The sequence below is a fragment of the Tenrec ecaudatus genome, chromosome 13, assembly GCF_050624435.1.
Source record: "Tenrec ecaudatus isolate mTenEca1 chromosome 13, mTenEca1.hap1, whole genome shotgun sequence".
NCBI classification, from domain to species: Eukaryota; Metazoa; Chordata; class Mammalia; order Afrosoricida; family Tenrecidae; genus Tenrec; species Tenrec ecaudatus.
This window is the reverse complement of record NC_134542.1, coordinates 22145466-22163657: the sequence shown is the minus strand read 5'-3', so window position 1 is coordinate 22163657 and position 18192 is coordinate 22145466. Positions and strand designations below refer to the sequence as shown.

The 18192-nt window shown below is 48.8% G+C and overlaps 1 protein-coding gene across 1 annotated transcript in view; it reads left to right on the top strand.

The window, feature by feature from the left end:
- Positions 1-15721: 15721 nt before the first annotated feature.
- IGFBP2 (insulin like growth factor binding protein 2) overlaps positions 15722-18192 on the top strand; it is a 28723-nt gene continuing 26252 nt past the window's right edge. The window contains exon 1 of the mRNA XM_075528944.1: positions 15722-16236. Coding sequence (XP_075385059.1) covers positions 15852-16236 — 385 coding nt within the window. The 5' untranslated portion in view covers positions 15722-15851. The remainder of the gene's footprint in view (positions 16237-18192) is intronic.

The following is an 18192-nucleotide window of genomic DNA, read 5'->3' as shown; positions in this document are numbered from 1 at the left end:
GATTTCTTGGAAATGGAATCGGAGCTGGGGTGGGAATGGGAGGGGAGGGAGCGGGCCAAGTGGGGAGAGGGCTGTGTACTCAGCTGGACACCCAGATTCTCCAGTCTGCATGGCAGCCACCTTTGCTGAACACTTGGGTTTCAGCTGCCTGAAGGACCCTGCTTTTGTTGTTGCTGCGGTTGTTGCGTTCTCTTGGGGTGGGGGTGGGGGTCCACAAAAGGGAGGGGGGTGGGTGCCTCTGGAGGGTGAGACAGGGCCAGCTGAGCAAATGACTTTGTGGTTGCACATTGCCAGGACCCTGGAAAAGCTGGCTGGGGCGCTTCAACTTGCTTTGTTTGGCCTCCTCCCTTCTCAGGAGGGCGAGGGTGGGGGTCATGGCGAGATGAGATAATTGCGGGGGCCTGAACGGGTTTGCTCAGACACTATTGTGTGGCTGAGAGCCATTGAGCAAGCAAGCAAGAGTCCAGAGAGGGAGAACTCCTGGGAAGAGAGGGCAGGGGAGAGAGAATGAATATGAGCAATCCTAAAAGTAAACTCAATGATTCAAACTCAAAAATAGGTCAGAGTCCAGAGAGGCCGAAAGTGACCCACCTTCCAAATGCCTGCATGAGTGTGTGTAGTCTTTCTGGGAGTTGAGAGCCGGGGTGGGGGAGCAGGAGCTTGCTGGGAAGGAGGGGGAGGAGGAGAGGGGCCACTCCTGTAGACAGATTTAGGATTAAGAAGTCGGCTGTGTTTCAGGGGCTCCTTCATTGGAGTAAGATGGGCTGTTGTTTGCCAGGGCCTGAAAGGTTTATTTAACGATTCCAGATAGAGTATCACCAAACAGATGGAGTCTTGTCCCTCGAAAGAAAAGCTTGCAGTGAGGAGGAGGGGGAGCCCCATGGAGTGCAGGCTGCAGCTCCACTCCCATTTGTCACAGGCGCTGCGCCCTGCTTCAAACCGTTTCTGGGAAGCCAGCTCTGACCCCTGGCATCTGCCCTGCCTCCCTCTGCTGCCTGCACTCCTTTCTTCTCCAAGAGGCCTCTGGGGGCACCTTTTCCGGCCCTGTCCCGGAGGAACAGAGAGGATCTGGCGTGCCTGGCCAGCTGCCATCTGGTGAGGCAGTGAGCTGGGAACAGCCCACTGTGGGATTCTGGGAGGAAATGGGACTGGGAGAGCAGGAACAGAGAGGGAAGATGGAACAGACTGAATTGTGTTCCCCCAAAGAGAAGTTGCTGCCCTAACTCCTAGGACCCAGGCCTGTGAACCTATTTGAATTGGTCCTGGAGCTTACGTTCTGAAGCCCTGGGTTTGGGGAGGGCTGGGGGTTACAGTGGGAGCCCTGTCTCCATGTTAAGTTCAGCCTCCATTCACTTTCTTCCCCACCACTGACCAGCAGCAGCAGCGAGGCAGCCCTTTTGTCCCCAGGCAGTGTGTGTTTGAAAGTCCAACACACGTCCCTTAGCCAAATCCTGGAAGGGGTGCTGGTGGCCTCGTGGGAGAACCTGGAGCAGTTACCTGCACCATGTTGTGGTTCGAGCCCAGCAACTGCTCGGTGAGAGAAACATGACGCTGTCGTCTTCCATAAAGATGCACAGGCTCAGAACCCCTATGACGGAGTCTCCCTCTATCTTGTAGGTGCACTATGAGTCAGAGTCAACTCGAGGGCTGAGAGTTTGGTTTGCTTTGGGGTGAGTGTGGGGCTGTGTGTGCTGTTTAGCCAGCCCTGGGAGTGGCAGTCTTGCCCTTGGGGAACTTGTTGAGGATGCCCTTAATGGACATTGGGGTACCAGGGCAGCATCATACCACGACTACCAAGTCGTCAGGGGTTCAAAAGGCCTGAACTAATCCCGTACACTTTTCTAATTTGCTACAGTGTGTGTATCCCATGTTCCCAGAAGGGCCCAGACCCTGGAGAACAGCATGCTTGATCTGAGGTGGAGTGACATAGCGCCTGCAACCCTACAAACTGGGAGGACGGCAAAGGGTTAAGTCATGTTTTGTGCAAGTGGAACATGGATCGCGCTGTGTTGCACCTGACTGGAAGGCATCTAAACCACTGGTGCCCAATCATGGTTTTTTGCCCAATTCTGTAGGCCTGCCTGAAAAGGTGATGAGGTTCCCAGCCACCAAACTGGATCTTGTGACAGTTCTCCCCCATCCCCCCCACTAGGGTTTATCATCATTCACATGACCATGAATCCTTTGGCTACCCTACTGGTAGGTTTCATACTGTCATCATGAGGTGAGTCCATCGGTTGAAATGCACTGAAAACATGACCAGGGAAGAACTGTCTTCTCAGAAGACTCACACTTGATGACATGGAAGGGGAAAAGCCTTCAGCATCTTGACTCAAGGAAAACTGGAAGTGGTCAAAAAGGAAATGGAACAATTGGGGATCAATAGCTTATGTCTTAGTTTGTTTAAACCAGCAATTCTCAACCTGTGGGCTGAACAACCCTTTCACAGGGATCACCTAAGACCATTGGAAAACACAATATCTCGGATTTGCAACCGAGACACCAATCCTCTGTCTCCAGGCAGGTCTGCCCACATGCAGATACACCCACATATGAGTACCCGGTGAGAAGACTGTTACCCATGCTACACCATGCTTCAAGGCCAAATTTCATTTATTTGTCATTAGAAACACATATTTCACATTATATAGTTATATATTGTCTTTGTGATTAATCACTGTGCTTTAATTATGTTCAATTTGTATCGATGAAAATACATCCTGCATGTCAGATATTTACATGACGATTCCTAACAGTAGCAAAATGACAGTTATGAAGTAGCAACGAAAATAATTTTATGGTTGGGGTCACCACAACATGAGGAGCTGTATTAAAGGATAGAAGCATTAGGAAGGTTGAGAACCACTGGTTTAAACCAACTTCTGTTGGCCATTTTGAATAAAAAATGGTCTACTCTGCTGGGAGCAACAAATTGAAGGGCAACGGCATTGTATTCATTGTCAAGTAAATTATTTTGAGATGGTTCTGTATCATTATGTCTACAAGGAAGACCAGCTGATATGACTATTTTTCAGATTTAAGTACCAGTAATGATGAAACTTAATATTTTTACAAACAGCTGCTGCCCGAAATCGATGGAATGTGCAATCAATGTGTGCCTTTTTATTGAATTTTAAATTGCTTGAATGTGAAATCAAGTTGTAGTGATAATTATTGGTGATTAGATATGAAAACGAATACAAACAAGGAGCAGTACAACTAATCCCCGATGATTGCCAAACGTAGATTTCACAGACCAAAGTGCAAGTCACCCTCACTGAGTCGACTTTGACTCATAGTGATGCAGTAGGACAAGGTATAACTGCCTCTCTGGGTTTCTGAGCTGGTAGCCCTTTATGGGAGTGAACCTCCTTTTTCTTCCAGAGGGAAGTTGGAAGTTTGGAATTGTTAACCTTGTAGTTAGCAGTCCAATGCATAATCACGACACCACCACGGCTCCTTTTCAAAGACCAGTTCCACTAAAGACTCACAGTGACCTGCAGGGCAGGGTAGAATTGCCTCATTGTGTTTCTGTGGCTTTAAACGTTAGTGGAAACAGAAAGCCTCATCTTTCTCCTGGGGAGCAGTTGGTGGCGTCCATCACCTTCTAGTTAGCAGCCAAGCGCTTGACCACTGTGCCAGTAGGATTTCTTAATGACCAAGTCATTATATGAAAATCAGTGTTGTGCAAAAGCCAAGGAACACACACATCAGATGACAAAATAGAAGGTGACTACATCATCGTGTAACTACCAAATTGCATGATTGCATAATTGTCAAAATCTTTCATTTTATAATTGCTAATCTACTGAGAATCATAGCCCAGCCAAATTGACATTAGGCTCAACCATCACAGCCAATGTTACCCTGGCTTCAGTATTCATTACTGCCAGACATACATTATTACCATGCAAAATGGGTAGTAGATAGTTTTACTTTGGTGGTAAATACAAAACATAACAAAATAGTTGACTTGAGGAGGAGGTGTAGTTGAAAAATATGGTCTTGGTGATATAAACAAAGTAAGGGATTATATGATTCCATTCTGCAAGACCAATGACTTATTTTCTGGAAATATCTTACCCAGCAGTTTAATAGATTACTGTACACATGGACCTTGCTGGATGGACTACATCTGTGGAAAGAGATGATGAAGAAGCTCAGGTGTGTCAGTCTGGGTAAACTAGGGAAACAAATCCACAGAAATGCCTATGTATAAAACAGAGTTTTATATAAAGGGTAAGTGTGCATTAAGAAAGTATCCCAACCCACTGCTGCCCAAGCCCATATATCTGCCACCAATCTACAAAGTCCTCCTCAATCTCACAAAACACACGCAATGATGCCGACTGCAGGAGGAAAGCCCAATCAGTGAGCATACAAGCATCTCGGCGCTGGCAGGGGTCTCCACACGACTGCTCCAGCACCCTGGGCTGCATTGGGGTAGGTCCATGTGGCTTTTCCTCAGGGATGTCTTTCAGGAAGTGGGCCTTGCCAGCCAAAGCAGGGAACTGGCTAAGGCAGCTGCACCCTGGTCCAACCATCAGAAAGCAAGAGACCTGAGAATTCGAAAGGCGAGGCTCACCCAGCCATTTATCTTTCCGCCCTTCAATTAACCCCACATGTGTTTATCAGCCACGTTGTCACAATAAACCTTAACTATTTCATCAGGACCCAGTCAAGGCACAGTCAGGGGCTGACTTTTGAGCTGATTTGATTAATCCCCTGTTAGGTTGGCGGGGAAACAGCAGGTCCCATCCATCCACCTAGCTTCCATAATGCTGCATTAAAGCCCTTGCTTCAACGCCACCAAGGTTCATTTCCTTCATCTCATTCTCAGAGCTCCACCCTGCTTGGACAAGTCCCTTTATCTCACCTATTGTCGTCTTCCACTTCAGCGAGAACGAAGAGCCTTTGCCCACGGTTGGTGACAGTATAAATTGACGCATTTACTCGGCAAAACTTCTTGACTCCTGAAACGGAATGCAAGCATACCCTATGACCTAGTCATTCCAATTGTAGGTGTATCCCCAACAGAAATGTGTGCATATGCTCGACAAACAAAATGTCCTGGAAAGGTCATGGCAACTCTACTAGTAAAAGTCAAGGGCTGGAACCTACCCAAGTGCATAGCAACAGTAGAATGGAGAAGCAAACTGCAGTGTAGTCCCTTGCGGGAAGTGCCCCCTGCTGGGTCCAGCAGTCCAGTGCTTTGGGCGCTAATTGAAAAGTCTAGAGTTCACACCCACCTAGCAGATCTCTGCAAGGATCTGGCCAAGAGCCCAGCTAAGAAAGCATGACAATGGGCTGCTCTTTTCTGTCACAGGAGCATTAGGCATCCAGAGGCCCTTGTGGGTGCCTACCGACAATATACAAAGAAACGCTGTCCAACAATGAGAGGATGTGATGGAGAACACACCCAGGAACATGGAGGAAGCACACAGGCATAGTTGAACCAATGAAACCAGACACACGAGTGCACACTGCAAAATTTCATTTATATGAAATATAAAAACATGTCCCAAACACAACTGTACTAGCAGACATCTGATAATCTGGTGACACCTGAGGGGGTGTGTAGCTGGAGAGATGTGTAAAGGGCGCTTCCGGCTCTACTGATGCTTTCTTTCTTGATCTGCTTGCTGATTAAATGGCACTGTTACTTCTGAGAACTTATCATTTATATTGTACACTTCTTTGCGTGTATATTACACTTCAACAAAATGCTAAAAAGTAATCCCATCCTTCTAATTATTTCCTAGAGAGAATTTCAGCTTGGGTCTAGTTTGCCTTCAACATTTCTCTTAGACTTAGTCATCTTCCTCCTTACATTCTCGCTCTCTCTCTCTCTCTTTCTTTCCAATAGGGCAGCGGTTCTTAGCCTGTGGGTTGAGACCCCTTTGGGGGTTGAATGACCCTTTCACAGGGGTCTCCTGATTCATAATAGTAGCAAAATGACAGTTATGAAGTAGCAACGAAAATAATTTTATGGTTGGGGCGGGGTCACCACAACTGTCTTAAAGGGTCACGGCATGAGGAAGGCGAAGAACCACTGCTCTAGTGGGACAGCCTCGAAGGCTCAGCAAGCCACATTAATCTGGCTCACATTGAATTACACGGATTTGTTTTCCTTGTGTTTGTTTTGATGGTTGCCATCCACAGAGAGCTGCTAAGCTGGTGCTGCATTGATATACAATGACATAATGTTTCTTTTAAAAAAATATCTTTAAGCAAAATAATAGTAATGATGATGAGTCAACTTTCATAAAATAAAAACGTAACCCATGTTACAGGTGGTACTTAGTTATGGTAAACCATGTGAGTGTGGAGTTGCGAAAAACTGCTCAAATGGGAAAAGGCAGGGATTATATAGGGAGGCGAGAAAACCAGCCCTGGCCTGTCCCAATCTGCCAACCAGTGCTTGCTCCAAATGTTCTTTGGAAAGAACTATGGGAAACTTAGAGCAGGGAGTGCTCCCGAGAACAAGGAGCAAAGACGATGAGAAACAGAGGGCTTGCATATACTTATACTCTATGTTCGACATTGTGTTTGTGTGTGCCAGGCCCCGTTCTAGACCCTGAGCCTACAGCAGTGTATAAAATGGTCATCCCAGGGCAGTCAGGGACCAGACTTTAAAGTCTTGGCTAAATTTCTCTACTTGAAAAACTGTCAATTGATGGAGGATATGCTATGATTCAAGCCTCCCCAGCAACTGGTCTTTCTGGAGTGGGACTTTGGGGGTTCTGGTGCTCGGGAAAGGATGAAAAAGATGGGGTGATGGAAGGGGTTGGGGACAGGCATTGGCTGTCAACTGGGCACTGGAAGGAAAGGACTGGTGTGTGGCTTTCATTAGAAAGGGAACTCTCACAGAGCACTTTGCACTCCTCTGCTTCTTCTGCTGCTCAGGCCTAAGCCAGGACTTTAAAAAGGAGGGGGCAGGAGACTGAATGGCAAAGGTAACCAAGTAACTTGAGAGGAGATGAGGCTGTCTGCTTCTTTAAAGGCTCAGAACCCCGCAGAGCAGATCTACTCTGTCCTTTAGCATTGCTCTGAGTCCAGTCAGGGTTGGCTGGATGGCAATGAATTTGGAGGGAAGTGCACAGCTGACTGAATGAAAGCCTGAATGCTCCTCCTGATTTCTTAATAGAGCATCACTGGGTTTCATCCTTAGCAGCTGAGTGTCTAAGAGAGATGGAGGTGAATGAGGGGTCAGGGAAGGATTATTTTTAGAGATATATACTCACTAATTCAACAAGTAGGTATTGAGGGCTGACTGTGTGCCAGACACTAGTTTTGATCTATGTGTGGTCTAATATCATAGTTAGTCGCCATATGTGGCTATGAGTCTTTGCATGTTGGCTAGTTTCTTTGAATGGGGGGCCCTTGCTATCCTTTCAACTTTGTTAACTTCCAACCTCCAACTTCAAGTCTGATTCCTGGGAGCTCACCTCCCAGGGCCACCATCAGCCCTCTATTTTCTCTTCAGTTTGGACAAGAGTTCAGCCTCCTTCTTGATCATGGTACACACAGGCGTTCGTCAACAAAGCCAAGGCCCATGTGATCATTGCATGTTTCCAACTCTTCTTTCTTTGCATCCACTTTCTTCTCCTCAGCTGGGGCAGTGGAGGAGAGGGCAGGTCCCCACCTCCATTGCAGATGAGGGTCCTGATGTTGGCGTTGGCCAAGGCATTCAGGAACAAACAAGGCCAGAAGAGTTCAACATTCAGTCTGTCCGCCTTCATGAGGGTGCTGACCTTGTCTTGTGAAATGGTCACCTTATAGTAGTGCACGATCAAGTTCCTGTAGACACAGGTGACTTCAGAGTCGGTGGCCACAGTCGGAGAGTGCTGGGCTGGTGGCCTCCTGCACAGTTCTAGTCCTTAGATAAAGTGATGGCCTCACCCCAACTCGGCTTTAGGGGAACCTCAAGAGCTGAGCACCTCATCTTCAGCTGGGTGCGGGGCTGTTCAATGGCCCATCTCTCGTGGTGCGGATCTGCTGGTGTTAGGACCCGGGGAGATGGGTGATGGGTGGTCTTGTAGATGACACAAGCTTCTTTGCTAAAAGTGATGAAGGCTTGAATCACTTGCTGATGAAGATCAAGGGTTGCAGCCTTCAGTGTGGATGACACCTCAATGTAAGGAAGACCCAGATCCTCACCACTAGGACCAATAGGTAACATCATGATCAATGGAGAAAGGGTTGCAGTTGTCAAAGACTTTATCTTGCTTGAATCCACAATCCATGCTCATGGAAGCAGCAGTCAGGAGGTCACATTGCATTGGGTGAACCTGCTGCAGGACGTCTCAGTATTGAAAAGCAAGACTGCTACTTTGAGGACTAAGGTGCTTCTGACCCAAACTGTGGCATCTTGAATTGCCTTCTATGCCTGTGGAAGTTGGACTTTAAAGGGCTGTGAATTGTGGGGCTGGAGAAAACTGTTCAGAGGATCCTGGTTAGCCAACAGGACAAAGATCTGTCTTGGAAGAAGTATGGTTCGAATGCTTCTTAGAGGCAAGGATGGAGAGACTTCATCTTACATACTTTGGACATGCAGGAGGAGAGACCAGTCCCTGGAGAAGGACTGCCAGGGGAAGCCAGCCCCTAACACATCATTACGGGTCCAGTAGGCACAATTGTACAGCGATAATAAGTAAAGATCATAGTAAAGTTATAGAGAGCATGAGAGATAGAAGTGACGTATTGAAATAAATGGAGTCAGTCACCATTCATGGTAGCATGCTCACCTCAGCCCCGCCTGATGGTCCACGTGGAGGGAGAGAGAGCGCCCTTTAATGCTAGCCCAGGCTTTTTATATTCTCTGGGGATGTGCAAGCCCCCTAATTACAGGTGAGGACATACATCTCAGGTGGGGGGGGGTTGTGCCATAGGTAATCCAGTAGTGAGAGGGGGTGGTCTAGGGACATCCATGCAATAGCAAGAGGAGGGATTGGGGGTATACATATGATAAGATGGGCAGATAACTTAACTTTGGATGTCACAGAGTCCGTTTGGCCTGTTCCTTGACTCAACTGATAGAGATTATTGGTATGGTGAGAATGCTTGGTCACAGGCCTTAAGGAGGAATAGTTTATTGTCCCCAGTAGCAGGGAATGAGGCCTGCCATATAGTCTGGTGACTAACTGCCCCCCGGGGTGGATGTCTGTAAGCATCTGACCTCTCCCCACAAGTCCCCCTTTTATTTTATATATAAAATTCAAAAACCACATGGGCGATATTGTTATTTTCTATACATTAAACGCTGCCAAGGCAAAACTTCATGATCCAATTAATATAGCCAAAAATTCAGGTTTAATAGAAACATTTTGAATCCAGGCATGGAGGATAAAGTCCCCTATGCCCATCTGCTATTGGAGGAAGGCATGAGAGAGATTGGATACCGTGGGGGGGGGGGGGGCGGAAATAGAGCCGAATAGGAATGTCTGCTTCTATAGTCCAAGCTGCCGGCCACACAGCAACCAGCTATGTGCTTGTAAGAGACAACCTCAGAGCAGCACCATACAGGAGGGTAAAGTGAGGAACGATGTCATGAGAATGTAATTAGGACTTACCTACAACTCACAAGGGTGGAGGTCCCCCTCCACCACTAGAAACCTAGCCTTCCAGGCTCCTTTGTGAGACAATGAAGGATTCGTCCTTAAACCTCTCTTCCCGTTCTCTGCTCCTCACGGTATTTGCCTCATGCGCGAACTTCAAAAGTGCCACAGAGGCCGTGTGATTCTCCTTCATACGCCTTAGCTTTCTATAGAAGCAACACGTGATAGCCAGGACCAAAATTGTGATAATGAGCAGCACTGTTAGGCTGGAACCCAGGCTATGAGAAATACTTTGAACCCAAGCACGAGGGTCCAATCCTTGCATGCCCTTCACCGATTGCTTAATTATATCAGAGCCAGGAGATGCCTCAAGCCTGTCTCTGAATATATAGAAAATATCCTTTTTAAGCTGATCAACATCTAACGAAATGTTTCCCTTAAACCCTTGTAAATGTTTCCTAATTAAATCCTAATCATGCAATGTCTTATTATAAGGATAAGGGGTTATACAGAAGTCAGCTACATTCCAATCACATGTCAGCATTAACTGATGTTGCAAGTCCATGATTTGATCTCCCAACCACTGGACAGTTTGCTGCAGCTCCGCTACTTTCCCCCCCAGTTCATCGTCCAACTTTGCCTGAGTGGCCCAGAGCTGATGCGAGTCCACTTGTCACTTCTGCATGAAATGGTCAGTCTTGATGGACTCTCGTAGAGCAGCCCCAGCGACGGCAGCAGTGGTGGCAATGGCTATGAGTCCGATTATAGCTGCGATCAGCATTCCCACAAATCGGCGAGGTCTTCTCAGCATCTCTGACACCGCTTGCATCAAGAAGGACGATTCCGACTGCTCTCCCATCTGCGCTCCATCTCCACCGGGATCCACGCCCCCATCCTGTTCTTCAGGATGAGGATGCTATCTTTCGAAAGGGTTACAAGCAGAGCATGGTTGATGTAAGTGAACACTTTACAATTGTGGCCAGTGGCACTGCGAGCGGTTTCATTCCAAAATCTTGACCTTTCAGCAAAAGTCTGCAGTAATAGTCCAGGCACTATTGTATAAAAGGTTCTGTTATGATAGAGTCCCAGAGTTTCTCTTAGACAGCATCAGCAATGGAAGAAATATCTCAGCAGTCAGCAATCACCATTCTCAGGAATCTGTGAGGTCTTCTTGACGTTTTGGATAACTTCGGTAACAGGACAGGGGGGTCAGGTCACACATCAGCTTCCCTGCTTTCTTCTGGGCCTTGCTGGCTGAAGAGAAATCCACCCATCTCCTTTGCCTGTGAAAATATAAACAAATAGCCCCTCTCTTCGGGGTGTCATTAACCTGAAAAATGAATTATGATTAATATTGGGTGGCTTTTCCATCTCTTCCTTGTTCATCTTTATCCAAACGTGGTTGCAGCCTTTTAAAGGGAGTCCATCATTTTTATTCTGTAAAAACATAAATGCACAGCCCTTTCTCCAGGTGAATGGACCCGGATCCCAAACGCGGTTTCCATCATTTTCGGATTTCTTAGGATCAATTTTCTCTGTAGAAGTGAAAACGTGTTTATCTGCCCTAATTTTGTTACAAGCTTTTAGTAAGGAGAAAGTTTTTTTGGTTAAAATGACTAAATGAACTTTGTCACACATAAGATTCCTCTTTTCCCCTTTCTCTTTTAACAACTTAGATTTCAAAGCACTGCTAGCTCTCTCAGTTAACTTGCTAGGCTTTGTCCCAGTATAAGGACTAGTTAGATAGCCTTCATTGTTGTGTAAATTTTCACACTTGGCTCTCAGAGAATTAAGAGTGCTAACTAATTAGGAAAACTTACCATACTTTGAAAGACTGAAAAAATTATTGATAAATTTGTTCAGCTGTTCTTGGAGCAACTTACCAGACAAACATTTTTTCTTCAAGTTTGCCAATAAGGTTACAGGCTCAATTAAGCCGCTCTGCCCTTCAGGCTTCTTACACTGTATGATTTTACAACCTGGTTAACTTCACTCATTCCTACCAAGCTGGATTTAGAGGAAGCTAGTGGGCGGGTCTTAAGCCCTCCTGATTGCTCTAACAAATGACCCTATGTCCAAAATGTAAAAACCCTTTCCCTTCAATTTCTAATTCCATGTGGGGGCGCTGTTGTTTCCACACAACAGCATTCCAGAATATCCCTTGATTTAAAGGGTGGTCAAACTTCTCAAGTACTCTTTCCTGATAGACATACATTTTTACTCTAGGAATGCAAGGAAGCAAAAATTGGCTTAAGCGATCTTCTTTTATAAACTATGATATATCAGAATTCATCACTGCCTTAACTTTTTCATAATCTTGTTCAATAATTCCAGCAACAATCAGAACACCTTGAGAACTTACATTAGACTTTCCTAATAAACATCCTATAGTTCTTTTAGGTAGCGAATCCCAATTACCGCTCTTAATAATTTCTGATTTAATCACAGCTTTTGGCTTTACTTCACAACTCTGATCAACTCCAGTATCAACTTTAATTTCTTGAGTACTTAGGTCAAATCTTCCTGATAGAAACTGTATTACTCTTTCAATAAGAGGCTCCTGTTCTTTAGCATCAGCAAACTGCTGTGAGGGCTCCTGAGCCTTCTCTTGGTTAGTCAAGGTTATAGCAGCCAGAACAGAGGCTGGGGTTCTGCAAGTTTGGCTAGGTCTGGTCTCCTGCTGTGAGATTGGGGGATGCCTGCAGTTTCTCTCTGAGATCTTTACAGGCAGACACCTTGCCTGCCATGTTCTGCTGAGTGGGGTCTGTATCAGGCTCCTTCCTCTATTACCTGTGCTTCGTTCAGAGGGGCTCGGAGCACACCCCGCTACACGTTTTTTGACTGGGCGTTACTTCCAGGTAAATGTCCTCTATTGCTGAACCTTGAATGACCATCTTCTGCCCAGTGACTACCTCTATCGCAGCAGGGACAGAGTCTAGTTCCCTCGGACTCTTTCCCTGGGTCTTTTCCGCTGTGAATCGTCCTGTTCTTTTGCAATATCTGCTGGCAGTCTCTCTGGTAATGCCCCTCTGCTCCACATGTAAAGCATCTCCCTTTAGGTCTGGTGTAACTTGCCAAAGCAGCAGCCATGAGGTTGGCTCTATGCTCATCTGTCCCTACATCCTCGCAAAGCCTGATATAATCTAACAACGTGCTCTGTCCCTTGAAAGGATGTATGGCAGCCTGACACGATGTATTCGAGTTCTCAAGCACTAATGTAAGAATAAGATTATCCGCTGCCCCTTTGTCTGTTACATTCTTGTGGACAGCATCCTGCAACCTGGATATAAAATCTATATAAGGCTCATCATTCCTTTGCTTTACTGTCGCGTAATTGGGCCTCCTGCTTCCTGATGGTATTAATCTCTCCCAGGCCTTAAGGCAGACTTCTCGAACTTGAGCAAAAGTCTGCTCATCAAAGTTTAATTGTGCCTCAATTGTGATATAATTCTCATCTCCTAGCAGCTGGTGAACCCCTATATCTATGCCCTCTTCTGCATTTTTGTGTGCTCGTGCAAGGGCTGCCTCGTTCCATAGCATCTGATATTGCAAAAATTCTGAAGGGAAAAGGCACACTTTCGTCAAAGCTTTCCAGTCTGCCGGGATCCAGTGTTCCATATCTGCCATATTTTTGACCATACCAATTACAAACGGTGATTCTGGACCATAACTAGATACTGCTTGCTTGAGATCTTTCAGTAGCTTAAGGGGAAAGGCAATATATTGCCTTTCTTGATTCCCTTCGGGTGCTGCTCATCGGGCTCCCTGTCTATAATTCTAACGGGAGAAGCCATTCTGAATTCTAAGTCTGCTTCTTGAGCTGTACTCTTCTCCACCTGCGAGAGCAAAGGTGCTTTGCCTCTCACTTTCCCAGCCTCCCTTGCTAGGTTAAATCTCTCTATTTGCATTCCTTTGGATCTAATCTCTTCTCCAGCACTGGCTTGCTTGATAGTATTGTGATTCTCTGCGCTATATTCTGGCGGGGCAGATGCTTCTACTCTGCTATCTCCTGATTCAAATTTCATTTTGCCAGCTACACCTAAAATCTTCTCATCTGCCTGAAACTCATTCTGCCTGCTTCTCACCTGATTTAAGTCTTCATAGCTTAGAGGTTTCTCACTACTCTGCTGGTTTTGATCTTTCACTCTCTCACCTTGCAGCGGGCTCCAACACTGCTTTAATCTGTACCCACAGATCCCAGGTCTCCATGGGTATGCTCTGTCCTTCCCTGTGAGCTTTTCTTAAGTTAATGGCTACCTTTTCCCAGATCTCTGTATCAAAAAGTTTCCTGACTCCGGAAAAGAAGGATTAAATTTCATTACCAATTGAAGAAACTCTTTCAGTCTCTTATTCTCTACCACTACATTTTGGTTCTTCAAGAGGTGGCAAAGAGTGATACCATACTCTGTATCCTTGCTCTTTGCCTGACCCATATCTCACTTGGACTAAAAAATTCAGTTAAAAAATAAACTAAAAAAAAAAAAGTCTTGATTCACCCTCACTGTCCGATGAGGCCGTACAATTGTTACACGGGATATAACTCAAAAGAGTTCTTTCCCACAAGACCCCACGTAATGGGCGCCATCTGTCAGGGGAAGCCAGCCCCTAACACATCATTACGGGTCCGGTAGGCACAATTGTACAGTGATAATAAGTAAAGATCATAGTAAAGTTATAGAGAGCATGAGAGATAGAAGTGACATATTGAAATAAATGGAGTCAGTCACCATTCATGGTAGCATGCTCACCTCAGCCCCGCCTGATGGTCCACGTGGAGGGAGAGAGAGCGCCCTTTAATGCTAGCCCAGGCTTTTTATATTCTCTGGGGATGTGCAAGCCCCCTAATTACAGGTGAGGACATACATCTCAGGGAGGGGTTTTGCCATGGGTAATACTGTAGTGAGAGGGGGTGGTCTAGGGACATCCATGCAATAGCAAGAGGAGGGATTGGGGGTATACATGTGATAAGATGGGCGGATAACTTAACTTTGGATGTCACAGAGTCCGTTTGGCCTGTTCCTTGACTCAACTGATAGAGATTATTATTGGTATGGTGAGAACGCTTGGTTGCAGGCCTCAAGGAGGAATAGTTAATTGTCCCCAGTAGCAGGGAGTGAGGCCTGCCATACAGTCTGGTGACTAACTGCCCTAGATGTCTACTCTGCATTCTGGTGACTAACTGCACCCCCTACCCCCCCACCCCCCCAGGTTGTCTGTAAGCATCTGACCTCTCCCCACAAAGGACATCATGCTTGGTAAAGTAGCGGGCCAGCCAAAATGGGGTAGGCCCTGGACGCAATGGACTGACACCTTGGCTGCAACCATGGGCTCAAGCATAGGGACAATTGCTAGATGGCGCAGCGTTGTTGTGGTCAGCTGTGCATAGAGGTGCCATGGGTCCGAACCAGTTCCATGGCACCGAACCACAAAAGCTGTCTGGCATAGGAGCTGAGGGCTGAAGGTAGTAAAGCTCCGCCCATCCATCTCAGGCAGAACAATGAAGGGAGGGGGTTTTGTTCATCTGTAGCAAGGGGGAGAGCAGTAAATGAAAGTAGCCCGGAATTGACAAGCCAGGACTGCTGACCCCTTCCAGCAACTCTCTAGCCACACGTGTCTCTGGATTGGCGGCTAGGGCCCCAGGTCCCTAGGAGATTCGTGGGAGAGGGTGAGGCTGGCGGTTGGTCGGCCGGCAATGGGGCACAAGAACGGCCAGCTTTGGGAAGCTGGTTATCTCTCAGGCGTTGTGCTGGGACTGAAATCTACCTGAAGGTTTTATTTGCTTGGGAGTCTGCCTATCCTCCACCCCTACTCCCCACCCCCACCCCCCCGCAGCCCACCCCAGTGAACTGGGCACACCAGGTCCTTGGAAAGTAAACTGGGAGAGGCGACCAAAGTAGTCATTCTTCTCCACTCCCCCGGGATCTTACTCAAACTCTCACATACTCTCAGGGTGCCAGGCACAGCGAGATAGACTGTGGAGGGGCATAGCCCAGGGAGGAACCAGGGCCCCACAAAGCCGGGAAAAGCTGAGGGTGGGTGGGCAAGGAGGTGTGCTCGCCGGCACAAGCCCGTGCACGGGAGTGTCGGGGTAAGGGGGTGGTCTCCAAAAGGGGAGGGGAGAAGGCAGGGGGCGGGGAGAAGCAGGGTTCTTTAGGATCCGGCTGCGGCGGCTGGGAGATAAAGAGCCGTTGAGGAGCTGGCGTTCACACTCTTTGGGTCAAACCACCTGCTCGCTCGCCCGCTCCCTCGTTCCTTCGCTCGCCTGTCGCCGTCACCGCGCTCACCATCGCCAGCATGCTGCTGAGACTGGGCGGCCCCGCGCTGCCGCTGCTGCTGCTGCTGCTACCGCTGCTGGGCGCGGGCGGCGGCGTGCGCGCAGAGGTGCTGTTCCGCTGCCCGCCCTGCCCTCCCGAGCGCCTCGCCGCCTGCGGGCCCCCGCCGACGGTCGCCGGGGAGCCCTGCGCGGAGCTCGTCCGCGAGCCCGGCTGCGGCTGCTGCTCAGTGTGCGCTCGGCTGGAGGGCGAGGCGTGCGGCGTGTACACCCCGCGCTGCGCCCTGGGGCTGCGCTGCTACCCCAACCCGGGCTCCGAGCTGCCCCTGCAGGCGCTGGTCCAGGGCGAGGGCCTTTGCCAAAAGGTCGTGGACACCGAGGTCGGCGCCAGCCCCGAGCAGGTTGCAGGTAACCCGAGCTGGGACAAGCAGTTCCGAGAAACTTGGAGGGCAGCGGGGGACCCTGGCCGGCCACCGTTAAGTCGGCAGGGGGTGGTGGTCGCGGGCACTGCTTCAGGGGAGGAAGAGAAGAGTCCTCGATCGGCTTTGGGGGATCGTAGGGAGGGGATCCTCAAAAGTTAGGCCTGGCCAGGGGACCTGGAGGTGGAGCGTGCGGAAGAGCCGCCCCAGGCGTCTAGTTTGCTGGGGATACTTGGAGAGAGAAAAGGCGCTCTCGGTACCCTAGTCTTCCCCGGCTGGAACGCACCCTGGCTTCTATTTTGGTGGGGGTGGGGGGTTAGCTGGAAGGAAAGTGTAGATCAGATCTGCGAACCTATGAATCCTGAGACTGATTTTGGGGTACAGCTGGAGTCCGCGATCACAGACCCAAGGTTCTGAGCATAGGATGCTGCGGGGCGGTGGAGGGGTGGGGAGGACGCTGGGTGGTGGGGGGAGGAGAAAGGGGAGGGGGCGGAAGCTGCCAGGTGCGGGTCCCAGCAGGGAGCTCGAGTGTGGAAGGGGGTGCTGGGAGCAAGCCACGTAGTGCGTGGGTGGGGGTGCATCCTTCACTGTGAGGTGAGAAGAAAGGGTTTGCTGGTTCTTAGGGTGGGCTTCTTGGGGGGGGGGATGTATAAGACTGCAGTTATTTTAAGTAGGTTACCTGGGGGACTCTGGCTAGAGCGCTGGATGAAAAAATTAAAAGGGGCATTGGGAGGCGCGGCGGAGATCCCAACCGTGGATTTAAGTAACTGAAGCCCACGGATCTCGGCTGGAATTCCGGGGCGGGGATAGCCGGGCCCTTTAGCTGCCGCTTGGCCCTCCTTCCCACCCCCCCGGAGGGGGGGGGCGGTGGAGGCCACTATTCGGCGTGGGGGCGCATGTTACCTTGCGCCCCCCCCCCCCCCCGCCGAGGCTTCGCCGCGAGCCTCCTACTCCAAAGTTCTCACTTTTTCCTTTTTTTTAAAAAAAAATTACAAACGCCTCCTGCCCCGTGATCTGGGGAAACTAATGACTGTCTTTCTTCTTGGAGACTGTGCGGTGAAATGTGCCTACTGCATGGCTGCCGCTTTTGTTTTTTAAAAGTGAGTTTATCAAACTAAGAAGAGAGAGAGAAAAAGAGCATTTATGCGCGCTTCCTTGACCTCCTGTTGTTGTTTTTTTTTTTGCGCCCCTCCGCCCTGGTTGCTGCCCCCTATTGTGTCCCCTATTCTCCTTGGGCATGGAATTAGGGGTCAGAGTTGCAATCATCCTGCTTTGTCCCCGGCGCGTTTTGACCTTGAGTGCTGAGCGAGCTGGGGCTCCCTGGAAGTGGGACCTCGCTGTCCCTTGTGCTAGCTTCGCGCCCCAGCCCGCACGGCGGTTAACGCTTCCGAAGCTTCTCTGCGAAAGAATAAAACGAAAGGTGGTGTCTCTACTGGATGCCCTCCCCCACCCCACGTCCTCTCCGAGTCCAGTTCTCTCCCGCACCCCAACCCCCACTCCCCCACCCCAGCACCCACCGAGAAGATTTCTGAGCTGAACTCTGGCAAACTAAACATCTCCATCAGCTGGGAGAAGTTGTCCAGACGCTGCTTAAGTTCACAGGACTGTTTGGATTCAGACGGTCTTTAATAATAATACTAAAATCTGGTGCACTTCTTTCCTCTATGTTTGAGCTTTGCCCCGTTCACTGGTGATTTTCTTGGTCCCTGAAAAACACCTCTCCTGGCTTCTTCAACGCCTTGCAGGTCAGGGGACGGCTGCGGTTCTCTTCATCCCAGCCCGGTACCAGGGGAGGGGCCCCTAGGGAACAACAAGCTCGGTTGGGGGGCGGGGGGGGGGAGAAGGGCTCTCTGGACTTTCAGCCTGGAGTTCAGGATGTCCTCCGCCTCTCTCTGCCCAGAAGCCTTCCTGGAATTCACCTTGTTTCCCCTGTGTCCCGGATCCA